Source organism: Macrobrachium rosenbergii, chromosome 3 (genome assembly GCF_040412425.1).
Source record: "Macrobrachium rosenbergii isolate ZJJX-2024 chromosome 3, ASM4041242v1, whole genome shotgun sequence".
Lineage (NCBI taxonomy): Eukaryota > Metazoa > Arthropoda > Malacostraca > Decapoda > Palaemonidae > Macrobrachium > Macrobrachium rosenbergii.
Window position 1 is genome coordinate 5,710,983 of NC_089743.1, and position 23,186 is coordinate 5,734,168.

A 23,186-nucleotide genomic window follows, 5' to 3' on the forward strand; every position below is an offset into this window, starting at 1 on the left:
ACAGTTGAAAATTAAAAAATTTTTAGCAAGTTGACAACCGTAACGCAACCCTTAATAAACGTTTGTTTGTTTCTCAATTCGATTGTTTATGTCAGTACTTGCTGTTGTTTATGCCAGTCTCTTGCACGCAGTCATTAGTGGTTGTTAATTATAAGAAATAGTGATGAATTCTTAGACAAGTCACAATGTTAGGGTGCCAGATTTAATGTATGAAGATGCATATTTAACCTAATGAACTTTTTCTTCTGGGCCTATTTATTAGTTAAAAGCTAACTTGGATATAATATGCATTATCAGTGGTATCTACCGAAACCGAGACAGACATAGAAAGCCTAGCATAGTGTAATCTACTGAAAACACATTTCACACTATACATGATGTATATGATAAAGTCATGGTTTTGGGCGAAATTTTAATGATCACATGATACAAAAGTATATATGCAAATTACTGTTCTTTTGTAGTATGCTGTGTATTTTTGAGTTTCACAGAATGTTTTCATTAGAAATAAACTGTGCTTGTGTATTTACAAAGCAAGCTTCAGTTCTGAAATCCAAAAAATTCCAAAAACAATGGCGTCTGATTCAAAAACATTCCTGAACCATGGAATGCCAGGTTTTCTATTTCAGACTGTATAGGTAGCTAATGCTTGGTAGTTTTTATTAAACACTTGTTCCTTTTATCGCTACTGTTACACAGGACCTACACATTACTTGTGCCACAGTGAATTGCTCAGTCTGTTTTTTGCAAGTGGAAATGGCTCATAACTACCTGCCATAATCCTGCCCCTGAAGTAATAAAGGAGAGTTTGGTTGGTGGCTGGACATGTGTGAAATATGCCACATGCTTTTGGCAGCAAGTTTAAATGATGAAAGAGCTCATTTTTAGGCTGTCTCTATGATATATAGGTTTCAGTAGGAGTAAGGTAGAATGAGACTACTGTACATAGTTCCAGCAGAACTATTTCAGTGTGTTTACCTCCCTCTCTGAGGAGAATCCACATATGGGCCAATCCTCCAAAAGCAGTGGATTCTAGGAACTCCCACTCCAACTCTTACGATGGAGATGAAGAGTCTCTCCTTGGGAGAGAGGTCACTGATACCTGACATGAAGTGGATATAGATACTGAAATTTCCCTTCTGAATCTCGAAGATCTAGGGAAGAGTCTTCTGCTTTACATGAGACACATACTTCAAATGAGAATTTTCCTTTCCCATGCTGCAATCATGTATTGAGGGGCATTGTCCACCCAACCCCATCTGAAGTGTCTGTACTTTCTAGGGGGTAGTGATTTATCCAGGACTGATATACTGCCAAGCAGTTGTGATATGACTGCCTTGGTTCAGTCAGTTCATGCAGGCATCCCTGATAGGAAAATTCTGTTTGCTGTACTTCTGTACTGCCAGGCAGTGATGATACAACTGCCTTGGCTCAGTCAGTTCATGCAGGCTTCCATGGTAGGAAAATTCTGCTTGCAGTACTTTCAGAATTCTGGGAGAAAATCATGAACTGTATCAGGGATGACCCTAAGAGAGTGTAACTCCTTTGAGGACTCACTCCCCTTGAACCCAGGCCCTTGATGTGGTGGGGTGCTTAGGGATCTACTGCAGGGAGAGTATGCTCTTTTACGCCTACTCTCTCTGCTGTGGACTCGACCAAACATTGGTACCTGTAAATCTTTGACTCCTCCTTCTATTAATTTTCCCTTCCCATTCTTCCTCTTTTGTTGATGACCGTGCCATAGCACTGAATTATGAACACCACTGCTCTTGTAACCTTGATAGTGGGTGGAGTTGGACGGCATGCCACTCTACCCGTAGAACTAGGGTACTCGACCTGGTCAAGTGAGGGGGAAATTTTATGTTAAATCATGCCCTCAGTGTTGGGTCTGATCTCGACAGACTGACGACCCTTAAGGAGTGGATCTCTGAATCAGCATAGGGCTACAGTTCTGGAGCTTTAATGCCTTTGATGCTGTATGGAAGACAAACTGAGTGGTTTGGAAGAGACTCAAAGGATCTCTTCCTTCCATGCCTTGCAATCACTCAGCCATGAATTATGAAAAGTGCAGTATACAAGAATATAATATTTAATAGTTGATGAAAAAAACTTATTTTTTTATGCAAATCATCACTGTAACTTGAATACAGTATATTGCATTATTTTATTACTGGTTTTTAATTAGAGTCTCATTCCTAACACTATGCTTATTATTTCTTTCCTTTGTTTATCCCCAGTTTTCTAAATCAGCTAACTGATCGTCGTCGGGCTGTTGCAGAGGCCATGGCCCCTGTAGCTCAAGTTTCAGCGCCAACAAACACAACTCCCATACCTCAGTCACAGTCTGTTAATAACATGTCAGCCACAGCTAATTTCACTGCTACAGTTAATGGCTCTGCCACTTTAGGTAAAGTACTCCACTTTAGGTAAAGTATGTTGAGTGAGAAAACCTGATTTAAAAATGTAATAAGAGGAAGTTTTCTGCCTTTTCTAGGTTTTTACAGTTCAATGAATTGAAGTAATCTTTTGCTTATGTTCTATTTCAATACAGGAGTATCTAAATCCACTTCAGTTCCTGTTAGTTTATCATCAGCTGCTTCCAGTACCCAGTCAAGTCCCCGTCCCACTGCCAGACCTACAAATGTAACTTCAAATTCACAAGTAGTTAAGCCATCCCAGGGTGTGAATTCCTCTGTAGGTGCAAGGTATGTATTTGCATAACTACATGTTCACAGAATTTCTCTTTTACCTTTACCTCATTTTTATAGTGTGTTTATGCTGCATTTTGAATTATTTGGAATGAATATTACTTAATGTTACAGTTAGCTTTATCTTTGTGCCATTTGGTGCAATGGGCATTTAAAAAAAAAATCAGAGTACGCATGGCTAACCCATGAGAACTGTCACTGTAGTCATCTGTTTTCCCACCAGGTGGTGCTGGAATGTTTGTTTTTGTCTTATTTCTTCATGCCGACCTGTTATAAGGACAGTCGGATCGGCATTTTTAATATTTTGTTGATTTCTGACTAATTTTCTCCTGTATGGTACTGTGCTTGTTTCTGTTTTTGCTTTATGTCATCTACAACAAGCAGAGATGAAAGCATTAGGCTGAATAGGAAAGACTTTGTGAAAACCGAATGTTTAGATTTTGCTAGATGAGCTTGGAGCTTATGTTAGACTAGCTGCTCAGGCACGAATTTTGTGTAGTATCAGAAGATGTTAGAAGCTGATAATTTACGTAAACAATTAATTAGGGCACACCAAAAGCCTACCCAGTCTTTTCCTTTTGTCTTCTGGTGTTGCTTCTCTGTCATTAACCTACCTGATAGCCTAGGTTAATTCTGCTCTCATTCTGCTCCACCCTCTTTTGCTCCCTATATGGTTCAGGAGATAAATAATTGTTGACATATATTTTATTAGTCATGATTTTGATTGGAAATATTAGGGCCAAGATCCCCCCCAACACCACCACCACTTTTATCATTTTTCGGTTTCCCCCCTGAGAGAGGTGTCAGAGCCTTGGCATCTGTACTCCCTGTGTCAGTTGGTTGTCTCCTCTGACAGGGAACCAAGGTGTGTCTCGGGACCAAGGGGTCTGTGCCCTTCGACACCTCTCTCTCATCTGTTTTTCCTTGTTCGGGTTCGGCACCAAACTCGTGGTAAGTTTAATGGTTGACACCTGTGTTTGCTGGCTCCGTGTTGCCAACTGTGACAAGCTGAAATCTGCTAAACATAGTGGTTTTTTCCACTAAGTTGGCAGTACTGGCTGGCTCACATAACATCCCTTTTAGAGACAGTGGTTGTGATGTTTGTGAACCGGTAGAGTTAGGGTTTCAGACGTATTACGCTTGCCTCAGTAGTTCTGAACTGTCTGTTCGTCTGTTTTCTTTTGCTCCTTGGTATCGTCCCCAACTGGACGATAACCCTTGCTCAGTGTTCCCCTCTATTGCCTCTTATTCGTCACCTGGTGACAATTATTCCTTTTCATATAGTGGCTCATCCTCTTTTGCCACCTATTTAACTGGAGTGAGTTGGCCTGATTTTAGCACAGCTTCTTGATAATCGCCTCTTTAAGTGTTGTGCAGTCTCTGCGACTGTCATCACTATTACTTGATGACGTCAGTTTGTGCAGAGGACACTTGACTGTTATCAAGGTTACAATGGTGACGTCATACAACAATCCTCTCCCTTCTCCACCTAAATACCTGTTCCTCCATCCGGTACTTTCACCCAGCATTCCGTGTCGTCATTACTCACGTTCCGGTTGTATTTCATGTCTTCCACCTCAGTTCCCCCATTTGGTTGATTCTCCTTTAGTATTTAAATGGTGCATAGCTCACTTTATTCTGTATTCTCTTCCTTTTGCCAAATTGAATCCGTTAACAGGAGCTCTTTAGTTTACTTCTACCTTGGCTCCTGTTAAAACGAGTTATAAGTTAACTCTGTTTATGGTAGGGTATGTTCTCGTGAAGGCAGATCCTTTGGGAAATGGATGAACAGTCGTAAGGGAATTACTGTATCTTACTATATTTTTAATGAAATATGAAGCTAGGTAACTGTTTGTGTTTAATGACTGTGCTCCTAACACGAGCAGTGTTTTGTACTCGCACTGTCTGTAAATTGAGCTCTTAGGAATCAACCAAGCTAGATGATGTGCCGGCATGTTGCTGGCTTAATCTGTTCTTCAGAGGCGATCTTAGAAGTGTTCCCTTTATGCTGGTTCTTGGATGCTACTGCGTCTTTTCCAGTTTTAAAGCTGCTTACAGCTGGGTTAGGACTTGCTTATGATATATGATTTTCACCTTCCTCTGTTCAACTTGCAAGGTTCTATTTCTTTGACCAAGGAAGTGAAGCCTCCTCTGTAGTTAACATAATTTGGCCTAATTGTGAGGTGAAAGTACCTTTGATTTCAGTATTTCATTTTAGCACTACAGCTCGATTACTGCCAGTGTAATACCTATATGTGATTATGTTATTTTATGTATTTATGTATATATATGTATGTATATATTAGCATATATATGTGTAATGTTTTTTCGCGTGCATGTGTAGATATCTGTGTATATGAATGTACATATGTAGATATTATGTTTAAGATAATTATAAATTATATTAGGTAGCCCTGCTCAACCATGAGTAGCTGTTTTTGACAGTGGCCCATCAAGATTACTTAACCCTTAGGTGTTTAAGGCCTTCACCTAAGATGTTTCAAATCTGCAGATTAGAAATTCTTAGCACTACCATTGAAATCTTCCCTTTTGGGGTCTTGCCCCTACAACCTTTTTTTTGCACGAAAGTTCCATATAGAATTTCCCAATTTACTCTCGAGTTCTGGCACACGTTCTAAGTGAACCAGTTATGTAACCATAACTGAAGCTTTGAACTACCAGTTCAGTAGGTTGTGTGGATGCTCAGAAGGCCGTGTGTAGATTTTCAGAAGTGTCTGGTAAAGCATCAAGCAGATCAATTGGTGGTGATGGTCCTCAGGGAAGAATGCCTTGTACTTCTTGTTATATTTTACCCCTATCAACTTTCTGATATCCTTCTGTCCACACTCTTCACACAGGAAAATCCAGAGTTTGGAAGGCTAGATTGGACAGTTATTATGCAAAGAGGCTTTCGAGCCATGAGCATTTCCTGTGTCAGGTTTATTCTCATTACTCCCTTTCCAGCGAGTCATTCAGTTTGATCCTGGTGGCTTTTGAGAAGGACACATACTTCACTTCCCAGTATTCCTTCTATCGAAATAAAGTATTCTCCTGTGAGTTGAAGTCTGAGCAGTATGGATTAATCTGCCTGGTGTCAAGTACTATAGTTCTCTTATATTTGGAAGACTGGTTCGTTTCTCACCAGTTTGTTTTTATGGTTCGTTTCTCACCAGTTTGTTTTTATTTTGAGAATTATATTTTATATCTAGCCTTAGGAGTGGTTTTTTTTTTGTTCAGGGTTGACTTTCTATGCTTTTCTGATGCAGTCAGTCATTTATCAGGGGATGAAGATCAACTATCTGTGTTGGAGATTTTTTCCAAGAGAGAGACGGATAAACAATTTTCCCCACTTTTGAGAACTGTAATGGGTTGGCTTGTAGACCTCAAAAACCTTTACACTGTCCTCAGATGTCTCGGAAACAGATTGAGGGGCCATTTTGAGAAACATCTGATGTCAGGAAGTGGAAGTGTAAACATCCTACAGCTCTTAGCAATTTAGAATAGCCTTAGTAAGTCTCGATTCTTACATAAAATGACAGGGACACACAAATCAAGAGATTTGTTCAGACTAACAAGAACTACCTTATCCTTTGGACAGAATCCAGCAAAGTCATTCTGTTACCTCATGTTGTCCTAGTAAAACTTTGTTTGAAGACCATCCCGGCAGAAGAAGGCAAGGTCACCAGTCAGATAGTCTCCTCGTCCTCAGGTTTGCCAGAAGTTGTGGAAGCTTTAGGGAGACCCAAATACCCATCTGTTCTCGACTGCCCAAGAAACTACACTACTAGGTTAGAGGTCTGGTTAAACAAATCATTTATAAATAAATAAATACTGCCCTCCATGCCAGGATCCTCAAGCATGGGCAGTTTATGCCTTCCTTCAAGAATGGTCGAATCTAGACCTTTGTACTTTTCCTCCATTTGTGCTTTGAGGAAATATTCAAGTTATGAACTTTGCAGATCACAAGGATGATTTTGATAGAGCATTTGTGGCCCCAAGGGAATGGTTCCCCTATCTTTCTTTCCTGATGGTAGATGTTCCTTGTCGTCTTCCGTTCAGGAAGGATCTTTTCAGATGGTCTCATTCAAGATTATGTCATCAAGCCTCCACATCTTCATCTCATTCAGGAAGGATCTTTTCAGATAGTCTCATTCAAGAAGATTTCATCAAGCCTCCATATCTTCATCTCACTGCATGGAGATTGTCTGTTGTCTGTTATGAACTGTGGCATTTATAGATGGCCTAGGAAGGAATCCTTAAATCTATAGGAAACAATCCTTAAATCTAGAAGGCTCTCCACTGTTAGATTTGTGTATCAATAACAGTGGTTAGTTTTTTATCTTGGTGCTCGTCCTGAGTGATATCCAGCACCTGTTCCACTAGGTATCCTGTTTTAAGCTCTACCAGTATCTCAGGTATACAAACCAGTTTTCTGTCACAGCTATCAAGGACACCACTTTCAGTTCTGCATCATGCTGACTGGAATATTGCTCACAATTTAAAGTTGAAGAGATCTTTTGTGCAAGAAATTTCATCTTCCAGTCATGTTTTACGAGGAAATTTAGACGTACATGTAATCCTTCAGATGTTAACTGCAGTTAAGCCCTTTGATAAGGCATCAGTTAAGAACTTTAAAGACAATTTTCTTTTAGCTCTTGTTGCGGCAAAGTGTATTAGTGAGCCTGAAGCCCTTTCTTGTTTGGGGGCTTTGTTCTAGTGACAACCTCTGTCTTTTTTTTCATTGCTTAGAGGAAAGAGATAGAGGTGGAAGCCCTTCCCAGTTTCATTACAGTGCGTAATTTAACTGCTTTGGTAGGCAATGAAGAACTGGCTGTCTTTATGTCCAGATTAGAACTATTAAGAGTTCATATTAGTAAGCTTCAGGCCCTTTCTTGTTCTTTGGCTTTGCTCTAGTGGCAATCTCTCTTTTATTGCTTAGAGAAAAGATTTTTAATTGGAAGACCTTCCCAGATTTGTGACAGCACCTAATTTAACTAATTAGGTAGCATTGGAATAATAGCTACCTTCTTATGTCTAGTTAGAACTCTTAAGGATGTACCTGGACAGACTTAACCTGTAAGAGGAGAAGTTAAGAATTTATCTGTGGTGTCAGAAGGCCAAATACCCTATGTCCAAGATGGGTAAAGTCTATGCACACAGAGTTGATTCCTGAGTTTCACCTTTTTGGGAATAATCTTCATGGCTTCTGTATCGTAAACATGTCTTTATTTCCTTTAAAACCTTCTTCTAGAGAAGGTTGTCCTGCAGCTCAGGGGAGTTATAATTGTTTTTGCCTAATTATTTGCAAATGTTCAATTTTAGCATGAGGTATAAAGCCCTTAGTCCTTTTGTTGCAGTGGGGACTCTTTCTCCTGAACCAAATATATGATAATAACCTTGTTTTCTATCATATCGTTAGTTGTTAGAAATCCTGCTATTGAATTTTGGGAGCATGAAGGTACACCTTCTTATCTGATGGTGGTAGTTGTCTTTAGTTTGGACTGTCGGTGATGGGCTTTCAACTCAGGCACAGGAGTCACTAGTACTCTATGAGATAGTCCATTTTTCCCTGTAAGGATCCTTTGACAAGTCTCGCTATTAGGACCTTACACCCCATTGTGGTTTCAACATCTGGTGACAGTACTTACCAGTAAGGATCACACATCAGGCAGGAATGTTGAGAAGCTTTTTCTCCCTTTTAAAAAGCTTTTAGTTCGCTTGGGTGAACCCTGTTTCTCTGCTTGTACTAACCCACCATCCTTATTCAATGTAGTAGTCAGCTAGCTTTAACAGTAGGTAAGATTCATTCCAACCAATGATAATTTTCATGATAAAATTAATTATTTGGATCCTTACCTACTGTTAAAGTGGAAACCCACCCAGCTTCCCCACACCTTAGTGGGTGGTCGTGAAGAAACATGACAAGAGCATAAACATTCCAGCACCATCTGGTGTGAAAACAGATGACTACAGTGACAGTCCTCGCAGGTTAGCCAAGCATATTCTGACTTTTTTTAAATAACAATTGCACCAAACGGTGCGAAGGTAAAGCTAACTTTAGCAGTATGCATCCAAATAATTAATTTTATCTTGAAAATTATCATATTTTTAAAGAAATTAACTGATCTGTATTTTTACAGATTATTTCTGTTAAGTTTAAAATGTTTTTCATATGAGACAGAACTCTCTATACAGATATGGGAATGATTACCATAGTTGCAGTGTCACTTTATGTAACTTAGTTCGTCAGATGATTTAATGTATTTATGTTTGTTTCCTAGTGATTGGTTATTGTTTCTTTTTTTTCCAAATACACACAAGTCTGTTTCTGTCATTAGGGCACTTGACTGTTCAGAGTTTCATTTGTCATTATTGGATAACTTTTATGTCACAGATATTTCATAGAGTGTTTTTTAAGTTATAGCTGGAAAATGAGTATTTGTACACTCAATGCAATGCATAAAAGACGTAAAACAGTGTTAGAGTACAGAACAATTTTATGAAGTAAAACTCAGGAATTTTTAATGTAACTTTTCAGTGTAAATACAAGTAGCAGTAGCAACAACAGCTGTAGCAACAGTCCTTCGATGGATTCTCGACAGCAGCAGACATCTGCCAACCAGAGTCCTGAGAAAACACAAGAAAAATCTAGCTTCATGTCACGCATCTTTAGCAAGAGCAAAGATGCTGAAGTGAAGGATACACCAGCAGGTAATAGTTTGTAATTCAGATTTTGAATGGCAGAACCCATAAGTTTCTCTAATGAGTTTACGGGTGAGTCTGATTTTGTGGATGAAACTTTCCAGCTTGGTTATTGAACTTTCAGGAGTAGTGAGATTAGTACCTAAGAGAAAATAATTTACATTACAATGGCTTCAACTTGAAGTAAGAAAAAAGATAAAAAGCCTGCTGTATAGACATAGCACAACCATTAAGCTTTATACTGTAATTTTAAGTGCTACAAAGAATACATATGACCTAACAGAATGACATGATTTCCTTTGATAAGATTGCTTAGCTGGTGCTTCTATGGTATTTAACATAACTTGATCTAATACTTTTTGAATATATATATATATATATATATATATATATATATATATATATATATATATATATATATATATATATATACATATACATATACATATACATATATATATATATATATAATATATATATATATATATATATATATATATATATATATATATATATATATATATATATAATATATATATATATATATATATATATATATATATATATATATATATATATATATATATATATATATATATATATATACATATACATATATATATACATACACATACATTATATATATATATATATATATATATATATATATATATATATACATATACATATATATATATATATATATATATATATATATATATATATATATATATATATATATATACATATACATATACATATACATATATATATATATATATATATATATATATATATATATATATATATATATATATATATATATATATATATATACATATACATATACATATATATATATATATATATATATATATATATATATATATATATATATATATATATATATATATATATATATATATATATATACAGTAAACCCCTGTATTTGTGGGGAATGCATTCCAGACCCAGTGGATACTTAAAATCTGCGAATACTTACAACCGCCTCCCCCCCCTCTCTCGAAAGGCTTATAACTGCCTATCTTGAAAGTTCAAATATCAAATGTATAAAGTGTAATCATACATCAAATATACCTTAAATTATTATGGTATTACTGTATTAATCTTTGAAATTATATTAATATAATTTCAGAGTCATCTCAAACACTAGTACCCTTAAAAATATATACATATGTACTTCTAAACCTTCCAGCCAAAGCAGAGAGAAAGAGTTACCACTTCAACTTATATTCAGAGAGAGAGAGAGAGAGAGAGAGAGAGAGAGAGAGAGAGAGAGAGAGAGAGAGAGAGAGAGAGAGAGAGAGAGATTATCTCTTTAATCTCTCTGACATCAACAAAAAAATTTATTGTATGTTTTTTGTCTTCCAAAGATGTAATACCTTTACTACACATTTTCAAAACACTATGAATGCACACACACACACACACACACACACACACACACACACACACACACACACACACACACACACACACACACACACACACACACAGTATCTTTTCCTGAGAGAGAGAGAGAGAGAGAGGAGAATAACAGATTACGATATTAAAAGATTGAAATCTTTGAGCTTCTGAGGCCAACACTCCTTCCCCTCTGACCAATATGTCAAACTGTCAAGTAAATTGACATTTACCCTCCCCCCCTCCTTTCTCAAGCAGAGGATGAAAAAGACTGGGAATCACTAATTGTTTGTTTAAAATGTTAAAAAATTTACTAAACAGATGCACAGAAAATATCTTATATTATTATTATTATTATTATTGTTTTGTTAAACAAAATGGCAGTCTCAACAGCATTTATTTTACATAGTAAACGCTCAGTTCGTCTTATTAATTCTTTTTGTTGCGCTGGAATGGTTGCAAGCAATTGACCAATATTCATATCCGGTGGTTTAGTGATTTGTAGGAGGTAGTTCTCGTTGAATGTCGACTAGTTTCGGCCCCCTTGTGGGCATCATTCAGGACAGGATCGCAGGATACAGTGACTGTAATGCGTGGATTTTTCATCTTTTATTTGTGTTCGTTGGTTTGTGGACTTAGTCGTTTCATTTTTCATTGGCTACCTGGCCATGACGTCATTGGAAGGGCGGCTCCTGATTGGCTGTCTTCTCCTCGATCTAAGCCTACTGCTGATCGGTGATGGTGCGATTTCTTGAGGAAGGCGGGTTAATCGACCGTTCGCGAGGTGAAGGGCAGCGCCTTTGCCTCCCTCAGGTGTTCGAAAGGCGTCCTCCGGGCAAGGGTTAAAGTCATCCTTGACATGGGGGCGTCTTTGGGTCATAGGTGGGTGCAAGGGGCGATTTTGCAGGTCATCCTCGGGGTGAGATCTCACTAGGTGATCACCCTCGGTGCTCTGGAGGTCGTCCTCGAGGGCCGTAGGTTGGGATGTGGGTCTTGCCTGGTTGTCCTTGGCTTTCCTGACAGTTGTAGGGAGAAGGAAGGTCTCCTGAGTTGCATTAAGGCTCGGTTTTTCCTTCCCTATGTGGAGCGCCTCTAGGATGCGAAGACAACGAAGGCTGGGGGTGCTGTCAGTAATCTCAAAATGTCCGACAATGTCGCTGCAGCAGATCCTCTGGTTGTAGGCAGTCTTCCAGTGATTAAAGATGGTTTCCTCCTGGGACCTACTGTATGTGTGTGTGTGTGCATATATATATATATATATATATATATATATATATATATATATATATATATATATATATATATATATATATATATATATATATATATATATATATATACACACACACACACACACACACACACACACACACACACACACACACACACACACACACACACACACACACACACACACAGTAGGTCCCTGACTTACAACAGGATCTGTTCCAGCCCCATGCCGTAAGTTGATTTCCGTTATGGTTGGTGTTTCTCCTTTAACGGTACTTACAGCACTATAACTTAATGTTTGGTGCCATAACTTGATTTTGCCAATTTTCTCATTTTTTATATTTACAAATGCGTAGGGCATGTATGTATGCACACACTCATTCTGTGCCATTGGAGAACTTACTACAACCTGTTATTTTTAGGATTTTAAATATTTTTACAGCGATTAGAGATGAAACATCAACCGTGTTAAGATAGTCTCTTGTGTACTTTTATAATATGTGTGATAAACATAGAATCAACTAAACTTTCAATGAAGTATGGTACAGTAAATCAAAAACGCAAAAACTTTGTCAACACGTATCTATGTATGCATGCACTCATTCAGTGGCATCTTGAACTTCTGAGTTTGTTTAGTTTTATGTTTCATGTTTATGGTAGAGTAATTCATTTTTCATTAAAGGATATGTACAATACAGTACTGTTATATGGTAGAGAGAGAGAGAGAGAGAGAGAGAGAGAGAGAGAGAGAGAGAGAGAGAGAGAGAGAGAGAGAGAGAGAGAGCTAAGATATGTTTACATTAAAGCTTAATACACTAACACACACACACTCTTACACCATTTTGTTTATATTTTATGCTATAGTATTATCATTTATATTTTTACTCTGTTTTCTAATTTTTTCAGTTTTAGATACGAAATTATAAATGCAATAAGGTCTGTAGTTTACATACATATGCACATACTCATTAAATGGCATCAGTGAACTTGCTACAGCTTGCTTGGTTTTGTCTTGCCTACATATGAAATAAGCATTTTAAATATTTTTATGGTGATTAGAGATGAAATATCAGCAGTGATAAAATATTCTCTTTTGTACTGTTGTGTGTGTTAATCATACTTAAAGTGAACTATACTTGTAGTAAAACTGGAACAATAAATCAAATAAACAAACAAGCAGTTGTAACACGTACATACATTTAAACGCACTCATTCGATGTCTTAGTGAACTTCTTGGAGTATTTTTATATTCATGATACAATAATTCATATTTCATTAAAGGATATGCACAGTACTGAGAGAGAGAGAGAGAGAGAGAGAGAGAGAGAGAGAGAGAGAGAGAGAGAGAGAGAGAGAGAGAGAACTGAGGTATGTGTACAATTGTAAACAAATGAATCAGGAAACAGCTTTTTGTGATTTTGAGGGATTTTACTTTTAAGATGAAGTATGCTAGTATATCTTTGTACTTGTTTTATATTTATTTACAAAAATAAAAATAATTCAATTGTTTTATATTTATTTACAAAAATAAAAAATAATTCCATTAAAACATTCATGTCTTTTAGCAACTGAAAAATTATTTTCCTAATTCTTTTGGTAGTAGGCTCAATCAGCTGATTCTGAGAATGTAAACATTACAAATGGTGGGACGATCTATTTTTATACATATTATGATGATAATATTTCAGTACAATAATACAGTATAAATGGATTCTGTAAGTAAAATAACAGTTTCCTTACCATTACCTTTACAGTAATACCTCGATCTTACATGCTTCGAATTGCACTAATTTACAGATACGCGTACTTTTCATTGGAACGTAACTAATTGGCTTATGCAATTTTTTCACAGGTACGCGACATTTGTAAAATCCTCGAGAGACCCTACAGAAGTGGTTATGTTCAAGTTTTGAAGTAATTTATAAGTTTTCATGTTTTATGTGTAAAATTGGTATGAAAAATTTGTATTTTTATTTTTGTACATAAATACTGTATGATACTAGCATCCTTTACAAAATCAGTCAAAATCACAAACACAGCTGTCAATGTAAACATTCTCTCTCTCTCTCTCTCTCTCTCTCTCTCTCTCTCTCTCTCTCTCTCTCTCTCTCTCTCTCTCTCTCTCTCTCTCTCTGAGATAAGAGAGAGATTTTTTATGCATATGTAACATGTATGTTTGTTTTGTAAACTGCAGTTTTATAGATAAATGTATTTACTTTGTTATTAATTTTGTCATATTTTCCATGTTATAATTACAATTTTTTGCATTTATGTAGTAAATTATTTAAAATTTTAAAAGAATAAGGTAAATTCCGAATGTTTTTTCTGAGGATCGGAGAGAGGGTATGTAACCTAAACTGTCAAAGGTAGACAATGTTGCCCACTGATGGTGGGAAGAATACTGAAAAATCTCTCTCTCTCTCTCTCTCTCCTTCGTAAATCATAAATTTCCATCTTTTGATATCTAACGTAAGAATAACTTCTCTCCCTCTCTCTTTCCAGAGTTATTCTCTCTTTCTCTGTCACAAATCATGAATAATTCCCCCCCTCCCTCTCTCTCTCTCTACTGTAATGAAGTATGAATTACAGTATGGTATTAAGCTAACTTTTAAATGAAATTAAAGTGCTTTGGGAGATGATTTTGTCATATTTAGGGTTTAAACTCTAAAATAAGCATTTAATGTATGTATTAGCATTTTTAGTGACTGTACCAAACTTTTACGCGAATCCTTGCCTTACACGAGGAGTTCTGGAACCTGACCTTGCTTAAGTTCGAAGTATTACTGTATCTTAAATACAGTTGTAAAAGCCTATTTGACTTGCAAATGGATACTATGAGTGCAACACCAGGGCTGGCTTAGGTCTATAGTTCACACATAGTCTACACATTTTTATCTCATGTTTAGTAATAGAATATGGTAACAACTGGTAAGGGAGTTGCTGTATAAAAGTACATTAATGGTCACAAAACCATGGTAGGGTGTGATTAAACACAGGTAGGCTACCTGCCTACTGAACTGTGTCAATCACTATGGAGGGAAAAAATAGGGGTTGCATTTTTTGTTCAAAATTTATTTATTCAGTACGTTACAAATATGGGGAAAAAAGGTAGATAATTGCCTTTTGCATAAGGTTTTCAGTTTTAAAGTGTGATGGTTGTTGTTTATAAGCATACTGAGGTTTTTCAGTAATGTGGTATTGACAAGGTTAGGTGAGGAAAGGTACAGAGCTGCTCTTCAACACCCCTAGATTTTTTTACTCACCATTATTTGGATTTCGCTCATATCCAGCAGAACTTTGGCTCTCGTAATCTGGATAAGTGAAGAATTACTTTACTTTGGTTTAAGTGCTTTTACCAAGTTGAATTACTATAAGTATAAAAGCCTCATGATTTAAAATTACAGGTATTTTAATATTGTTTTACAGATAATGTTATTCCGTTAAGTCCAGCATCTGAACCTGTGTCAGTGGATGACTTTGTTCCTGATGGGGGCCGATTGGATCAAGCATTCTTAAGTGATGTTGCTGCCGCTTCTGTTAAGGACCCAACACCACCACCTGCAGAAGATAGGTATTGAAAATTTAGTTTGATTTAACTTGCTTTTTTACAAGAAATGTGAAATAGGTTACTAGGTTACCCAGTGCTCTTAAGTTGAAGGTTTGTGCTTTCCAGGTAAACAGTTCATGAAAATTGAGGTTGTATCTTGTTCCTAAATTACAAATTACCATTTATGAAGTTTAGGTACTTTAATTTTTCATGATTTTTTCCTCAAAAGAACTTACTCATCTAAGTTTAACAAAGAGCAAATACATCAAAATCACCTAAATACAGTGAATACTCTGATTTCAAAATATAGTATTAATGGAAGTGATTACAGAAAACACCAAACTACCTTACTTCATTGTTCAAGTTACAAAAATTCAGAGATATGAACAGACAGGGTCACAAGTTAAAATTGTGTTCAGAGCACTCCCCTTTGCCACCTGCAAGTTCAAATTTTACTCTGGGTGCCTATTCTGCTAGTAAGAATTTTTGCAAAGATCAGAAGAACATGAGGAAGAAGAACCTGTTCCTTTAACCCCTTCCCTGATTATCCCAAGTATTCTCGTGATTAACTACCATTAACTACTATGTATTCTTCTTACCATCATGAAAATATTTGTTCATACTTGTAAAATATTCCTACTTATTTGTATCTTCCTGTTTTAACCCAGTCTGTGATGAATTCCCATTTTCTATATTTCCCATTTTTTATAGTCAGTATGTATTTTTGTCAGTAGATGGCAGTGTGCATTGTTTACTTTATGAACTTCCATTGTCAGATGCTGCCTCTGTGAAATTCTCTCTCTAAGTTCATAACTTTCAAAGCATGGAAAAAATACTAAATTTTGAATGTTGCTTGAATCTTGGGGCACAAGAAACGGGAGCAGGCTGGAGTTGCCCTACAGCCCTTCCCAGCCAATCACATACCAGAGGGTGGAGAGAGAACTGCCGTTCACATAGCTGGGTGAGACAGAGATCCCCCTCAACAGAGTCAAACCCCTCTTTGAGGCAGGAGTGTGATGGAGGAGAGGGACACCCCCCTGCACCACTCCTGACGGCATTCTATGAGACGTAATGCCAATGGGAAGTCGAGGAGACATTGCCGCTCTCGTTCAGGAATCCTTTGATATTAAATATTCTTAGTTTGTTGTATTTTAAAATGGACTTCGTCCTTAAGGTTTGCAGGAAGTTGGATGTAGCAGAACAAGACAACTTGACACCCAAGGATTACCCCAGCTTCTTATACCTGAAGCATTTGTCTGGCAGTCTCCCAGAGACCAAGTAAACAGTTCACCTTCCTTGGTCCTGCTGGTAGCAAGTATCATGAAGGAGTTGGACAGCCTAATAGTGGGTCCCAGAAGTTACTTCCCCCACTGTTTCCTTGCCAAGCCAAGTATTATGTACCAGTAGAGGCCGGCACCCTTCCTAGAAATGTGAATTCATCAGTTTGTCGACTTTCTCCTGTTGCTGAGTGAATGGGTGCAACTGCTACCCAGGGTTCTTCGGACCCCTGGTGTAGCAGTACCAGCTCCAATAGGCCACCTACCCCGGATGTCAGTAACATACATGGCCTTTGTCTAGTGGTGCCAGAATTACTGTTGTTACCATTGCTGACTGAATGGGTGCAACTGCTACCTGAGGTTCTTTGGACCTATGATGTACTGGTACCAGTCCCAGTGGCCCGCCTACCTGGGCCACCGCTACTGGCCCTGCACTGGTACTGGACCCGCATTGGTACTGTCCCCGCATGGGTACCAGCCCCGCTCCGGTACCAACCCTGCAATGGTACCGTCCCCGCTCCGGTACCAGCCCTTCTCCGGCACGCCCTGCTTTGGTGCCTTCCCCACATTAGTACTGGCCTGGGTACCCCATCTACTGGGGTTGGCAAGGGTCCCTGGTCTGCGGACCTGGTCCCAGTTACCAGCTGAAGACAGTGAGGAAATGTGAACAGGAGTATGCAGGTATAGTACTTCCTCACCCCCCTTCCAGTCTTCAAGAAAACACACCAGGGGTCCTGGGACTGTGGCCCGGTGACCGGCTGGGTTGCTCAGGCAAGGCAAGGCAGTTTTCTTCACTTGTAGGAGCCTTGGCTTCTAAGCAGAAAAGCACACTCACAGGACAGCCCCTGCTCACACTCATGTGAGCGGGACCACTCTCCCAAACCTAGGTGGACATCGTCATCGCGGTTTGAGGCCTCTCCAACCTGCCGAGACTTCGGTCTACGGCAGGCAGGGCAAGGGTGTTTGCGTTTTTTCATGTGTTTCCCCCTCCTCAGAATGTTGTCTGGGGCTTGGGACGGGGAACATTCTCGTTCCCATTCTGGCCCATGACACAGAGGCCTGCATTCCTGGTCTGGTCCGCGGACTGGACAGGATGTAAGTTGAACGATCAAGAGGTTGACGGGCTCTGGCGAGTGTTTCTATCCTACTGAGTTACAGAGACCAGTTGTGGAGATCATTAGAATGATACATTTTTTTGTAATAATCCTGAGGAAGTGACATTATATTAACTTGCTCTCTGCTTCTCCGGGCAAGACATTGCTCCCTACTCCAACTGTTCATGCAAGGCATTTCCTCCATTCTAGCCCACCAGAGAAAATATCATGTTCTCTCAGAGAGATCATTGCCCTATTTGAGGTTGATCTGGACCTGACTTATGTTTCCTGGTCTGTCTCTAGAACATTTCCATGTGGAGGGAGTCTCTGTATCACAAGCTGAGACAGTGACACCGGAATTGACTGCCAGAGTAGTATTCCAGTTAGTAATAGATCGATCATTGGATCTATGATTGGCCAAGATCGTTTTTTTCTCTGGCTCTCCATACACCCAAGGAGAATGCAGCCCTCAAGAGACCATTACTCTGGGAGATAGTGATATTATCTGCCTCCACCACTAGACAGCAACCTGTTGGGGGATGAGACACTGTGCTGCTTCAAACTTCTAGGTCTGTTTGTCCCGAGTCGGTTTGGATATTTGGGGATGGACTGATTCAGGGATCGTTCCCCCCCCCACCTCTTTGCTAGAGGGAGTGGGAGGCAACAGTGGACAGGCTTGGGCTTGTTCACTAGACAGTGACTAAGACCTTTAGGTCTTTGCATGGCATAGCAGCTTGACTCTCAAGCCAGGCTGGCCCCTCCCCTATGGTCTGAGAAAGCCCCAGACCTCCTTGACTCCTTGTAAAAGTACCCAGACTTCTTCTACCCAGGTAAAAGATTTAGGCAATTTGGGGTAGGGCAGTTCTTCCTGATTGCTGCCAATGAGGGTGGGTGCCTGTTGAGCCATTGGGCAAGTTTGGCAGCAACATAGAGTGAAAGAATGGGTAGTGGATGCCCGTCAGATGCATTCCTACTACCCCTAGTGTCTTCATCACCCCTCACCCTCTTTTCTGTTCCAGTTCCAAATGTTTGTTCATGGCTCATGGAAAGACCTCTCCATGTAGGAAGAGGTAAATGCGATGCTCCTGGAAGGCATTGTGGGAGTCTTCTACCCCTCTTCCCACTGAACGGGTTTGTTCACCAGAACTGATCCTAGATGAAATGGTCTGTTCTGTTCTCAATTCCATTAGAGAGGGCATTGTCTTGTTCTTGGGGATTTGAGGGATATGTATGTTCAGTACCTACCCATTAATCCTCAAGCAAGTATCTCCTCTTTACCCTCAAGGAGGGGACTGTGTTCTAGTTCAAGGCACTTCTTTTCAAACTTATAACTGCTCCCCATAGAGTTCACTCGAGTGCCCATTTTTTATCTTTATTCAAGCTTGGTTGAATGGGTACATCTAAAGAAGTACCAGTGTGATTAGCTGGTCCTGGTGAACCAGGTGCCGCAGTCGTTAGGACAGAGGTCAATTCCTCGAGTTTTTTGTCACCACTTGGGTATAGTGATCAGCTTGGAGAAATCAGATCTCGTGCAAGTAGAGGGTAAAGTATCTGAACAAGCTGATAGACACGGCAGCAGTGAGGGTCCTCCCTTTCGGTTCTTGTGCTGGCAGGTTCAGAGAGGCAGCATCCTAGGTCTGGGAATGACGCTCGTAACTTCAAGGTGGCCTGAAGCAGAGTGATATGAAGCCCTCCTCCTCCTGTTGGTGGGCATACCAGGGCAACTTCCCCTGCTCCCACCCTGCTGGAGCAAAGACACAATGGCCAGTTTACATCAGGCAGTGGTCTCCCTCCATCTGCATGGGTGGAGGCTATCCAGCAGCTCCTTAGAAAGAAATGTTTTTCAGTAGTTACAGCAGTCATCGCCAGACCCCTCAGGCCCCCCTTTCCCTTGGTCAGTACCAGGGAAAATGAAAGGTGTTCCTTCGTTGGTGCAGTGGGAGGGATCTCCATCCCCTCAAAATGTCTTGAGGGATGTGCTGGAATTCCTTCTCTTCCTGCTTTGAGAGCACCTTTCTGTGTCTGCAATTAAAGATTATGGGGCCGACCTCGCCCGAGTATTCAAACCAGGAGGCATAGACCTTTCAGTGTCATGGGAGTGGTCGGACATGCTCAGAAATTTTGAAAAGAGTTGCTCCCCTCTGGAATTGAAACCCCCGTCCTGGCTTCCCTGAGGAAACTGTCCGTTGAACTGATCAGAAGGGCGCCAGACCAGGACTTGACTCTGAAAGTGGTTTTTCCCTGTTGGCCTTGGCGTCAACGAAGAGGGTGGGGGAACCTCATGCCCTCTAATACGCCATTACCCACATCCATGGATGGACATTGAGGGCTTCACCTTCTTCTCAGAGTTCATGGGGAAGACCCAGAACCCCTCCACACATGACCAAAGGTTTGATATATTTTCTGTCCCCTCATTAAAGGACTTCGTAGGGAATGGTAACGATGGAATGTTGCTAGGCCCAGTCAGAGTCGTGAGAGCCCACCTTAAACATACAGCCCCCCACAGACCAGCCTGTCGGAGACTTCTTTTAAGTACGGGTCAGGAGAAGTGAGAGATTTCAAGGAACACTATCTCCTTCTGGCTGAGAGAGGTGGTTGTGAGGGCAGACTGACTGGACCGTAGCAAAGATCCAGGCCTAGCCAAAGTCAGGGCTTACAGCATCAGAGCGATAGACCATTGGAGGCGTATAGGAAAAACCACTCAGTTGGTCAGGTCCTTCGCCCTGGGCTTGGCAGCGGTGGCACAGCAGGTCATATAACGATGTAAAGCCCTACGGGAGTTCCGTTGGAAGGGGAAGACATCACCAGGACATCATGAAGAACAGGGGTGAGTACGGTACACACAGCATACACCTCTTGCTGCCTTTTGGGGTATTGAGAGGGAACGCCCCCCAACATGTTTACCTAAGAGATCGTCCTCCCTCCTTCAGGCGAGGTTCCACATGTGAAAGCATAGGTTCGTGTACTTGTCGGAACAAATACCAAGTTAAAAAGAAAAATTTTTATATTTCCTAACATGCAAACCTACACTTTCATATAGGTAAAGTTACCCTCCTTTTACCGCCTCATGTAGTTTCGATCTCTTACTCCTTCTAGGAGGATGAGCGTAGCTGTGTAAGGGCTGCCTCACACAATGGTGGAAGGCAGATCATCCCAGGTCACACCACATGACCCAGGTATAGCGTTAGGATTTTGTTTTTCAGAGACGATTCAATAACAGCCGAAGTTAGGTGAGCACGGATTATTCCATATATGAAAACCTAGGTTTGTATGTAAGAAATAAATACAAATTTCTTTTTAATTTGGTATTTTATTCTTAACTTTTAGGATCCAAAGTACAGTAACCCCCATATTCACGTTCTCATGATTTGCGGACTCACGCATTCGCGGGTTTCTCTGTGGAACATATCTATCCATTATTCACGGAAAATTTGCCCATCCGCAGTATTTTTCACTGAGAAATATTCACTAATTACTGTATTTTCATATAATTTTCATGAATAAATGCACTTTTTGTGATAAAACTATTAAAATACTCAGGTATAAGCATTTTTACAGGGTTTTTCTTGTGTTTAAACTATCAAAATGGGCAGTTCTAAGTGTTTTAGAGGGGTTTTAAGTATTTGCGGATTTTAGCTATTTGCGGGGGGGGTACGCATCCCCTGCAAATACGTGGGGTTCACTGTAACTTCTTATGATATTGCATGACTTAAGATAATTCATACTAAATACAGAAAATGAGGAAATATAGAAAATAGGAATTTGCCACAGACTGAGTTAAATTGGGAAGACAGAAATAAGTGGGAATGTTTTATGAGTATGAACGAATATTTTTATGATTGTAAGAAAATTACATGGTAGTTAATCACAAGAATACTCAGAATAATCAGGGAAGGGGTTAAAGGAACAGGTTGTTGTTCTTTCTCTTGTTCTTCTATTCTTTGCAAAAAAATTCTTACTAGCAGAATAGGCACTGAGAAAAAAATTTGAACGTAAACAGCAAAAAAATTATGCGCTACATGTTAAAAACCAACTTACAAACAAATCAGGATACGAATGGCCGTTCAGAATGTAACTCATTTGTAAGTAGGGTGGTGGCTGTACGGTATGTAATTTCTAGTCCTCATAATTTTTTCAATATCTTTTGAAAGAGAGTTTATATCCACACACAGTATTTGTTTCATGTTTCTTTGTGTAAACATTTTCATCATAATCCAAACCGCAATATGCAAAGAGCTGTAAAGTAAAAAAAAAAAAAAATGTTGGTTCTACCTTAGAGAGTGGGATCCCCCTTTAGTGACATAAGCACTGCATTTGTAATGCCAGTTTCCTCGGTGTAACTTTGCAGAGGTGTAAATATTCAGTGCACGACTTCCACACCTGCCCTACCCCCAGCAGGTCATCCGTAGAATTTGTGTGTCTGGTGTGCACCACTCACCCGTATGTGACCACACTTCTGCTTCCCAAATTTGTGACTTACCTGATACTTGTCAACCTGGCTGTTCAGCTGATGTAAATTTGGCTCTTAAAGTGGCTCATTGTTGGCACTAGCAAAACCTACAATGACTCAGTCTGCTGTCATTCCTGATGTGGCTGGCTTCTTGAATCTTGAGCTCCAAGCCCATCAGATTTTCTGCTTCCTAAGAGATGTTGCTCCCCACTTGTGATCTCTGGAAGCTCATGCTGTTCAGGTTACTGGATGACATTGATGTTAACCTTGAGGAGTCACCTATCCTCCAACAATCTGAAGCTTCATGTTATGACACTCTGAGAGGGGTCTGTAACAATTCTCACTTGGAGAGACATCCTATCTCATGAAGTGCGGAGCTGCAATCATCCATGAATTAGGCGGAACTTCCCTTGGTTTTGTGAGCTTCTTACAGTGGTGACAGTAGATACAGTATTGGTAGACATTAAGAGCCATGTGGAGGGAGGGCAGAGGTTTAGGCCCATCTATGATGAACACATCTTTACCTCTCTCCCAAGATCTTCTCCTTACCAGATGCCTGATCTCTCTACACGTCTATAAATAGGCCTGATTTCGTTCTCACACCAGACTGCCCCCTTTCTGGAATCATAGAGTTTGCTAGAGATGTTTCTTCAACTCTGCCAAATATTTTTATTACCCTGATCCTTGTGGTGGTTGATTCAAAAGAGAAATTTTTGAGGGAGATGGAGATGGCCAACTGCCAGTAGTGAGTGG

The 23,186-nt window shown here is 39.5% G+C and overlaps 1 protein-coding gene across 1 annotated transcript in view; it reads left to right on the plus strand.

The window, feature by feature from the left end:
* Positions 1-23,186, plus strand: part of LOC136828841 (rab-like protein 6) — a 122,729-nt gene that overhangs the window by 58,478 nt on the left and 41,065 nt on the right. Inside the window, exons 8-11 of the mRNA XM_067087115.1 lie at positions 2,238-2,407; positions 2,552-2,705; positions 9,247-9,419; positions 15,492-15,636. Coding sequence (XP_066943216.1) covers positions 2,238-2,407; positions 2,552-2,705; positions 9,247-9,419; positions 15,492-15,636 — 642 coding nt within the window. The remainder of the gene's footprint in view (positions 1-2,237; positions 2,408-2,551; positions 2,706-9,246; positions 9,420-15,491; positions 15,637-23,186) is intronic.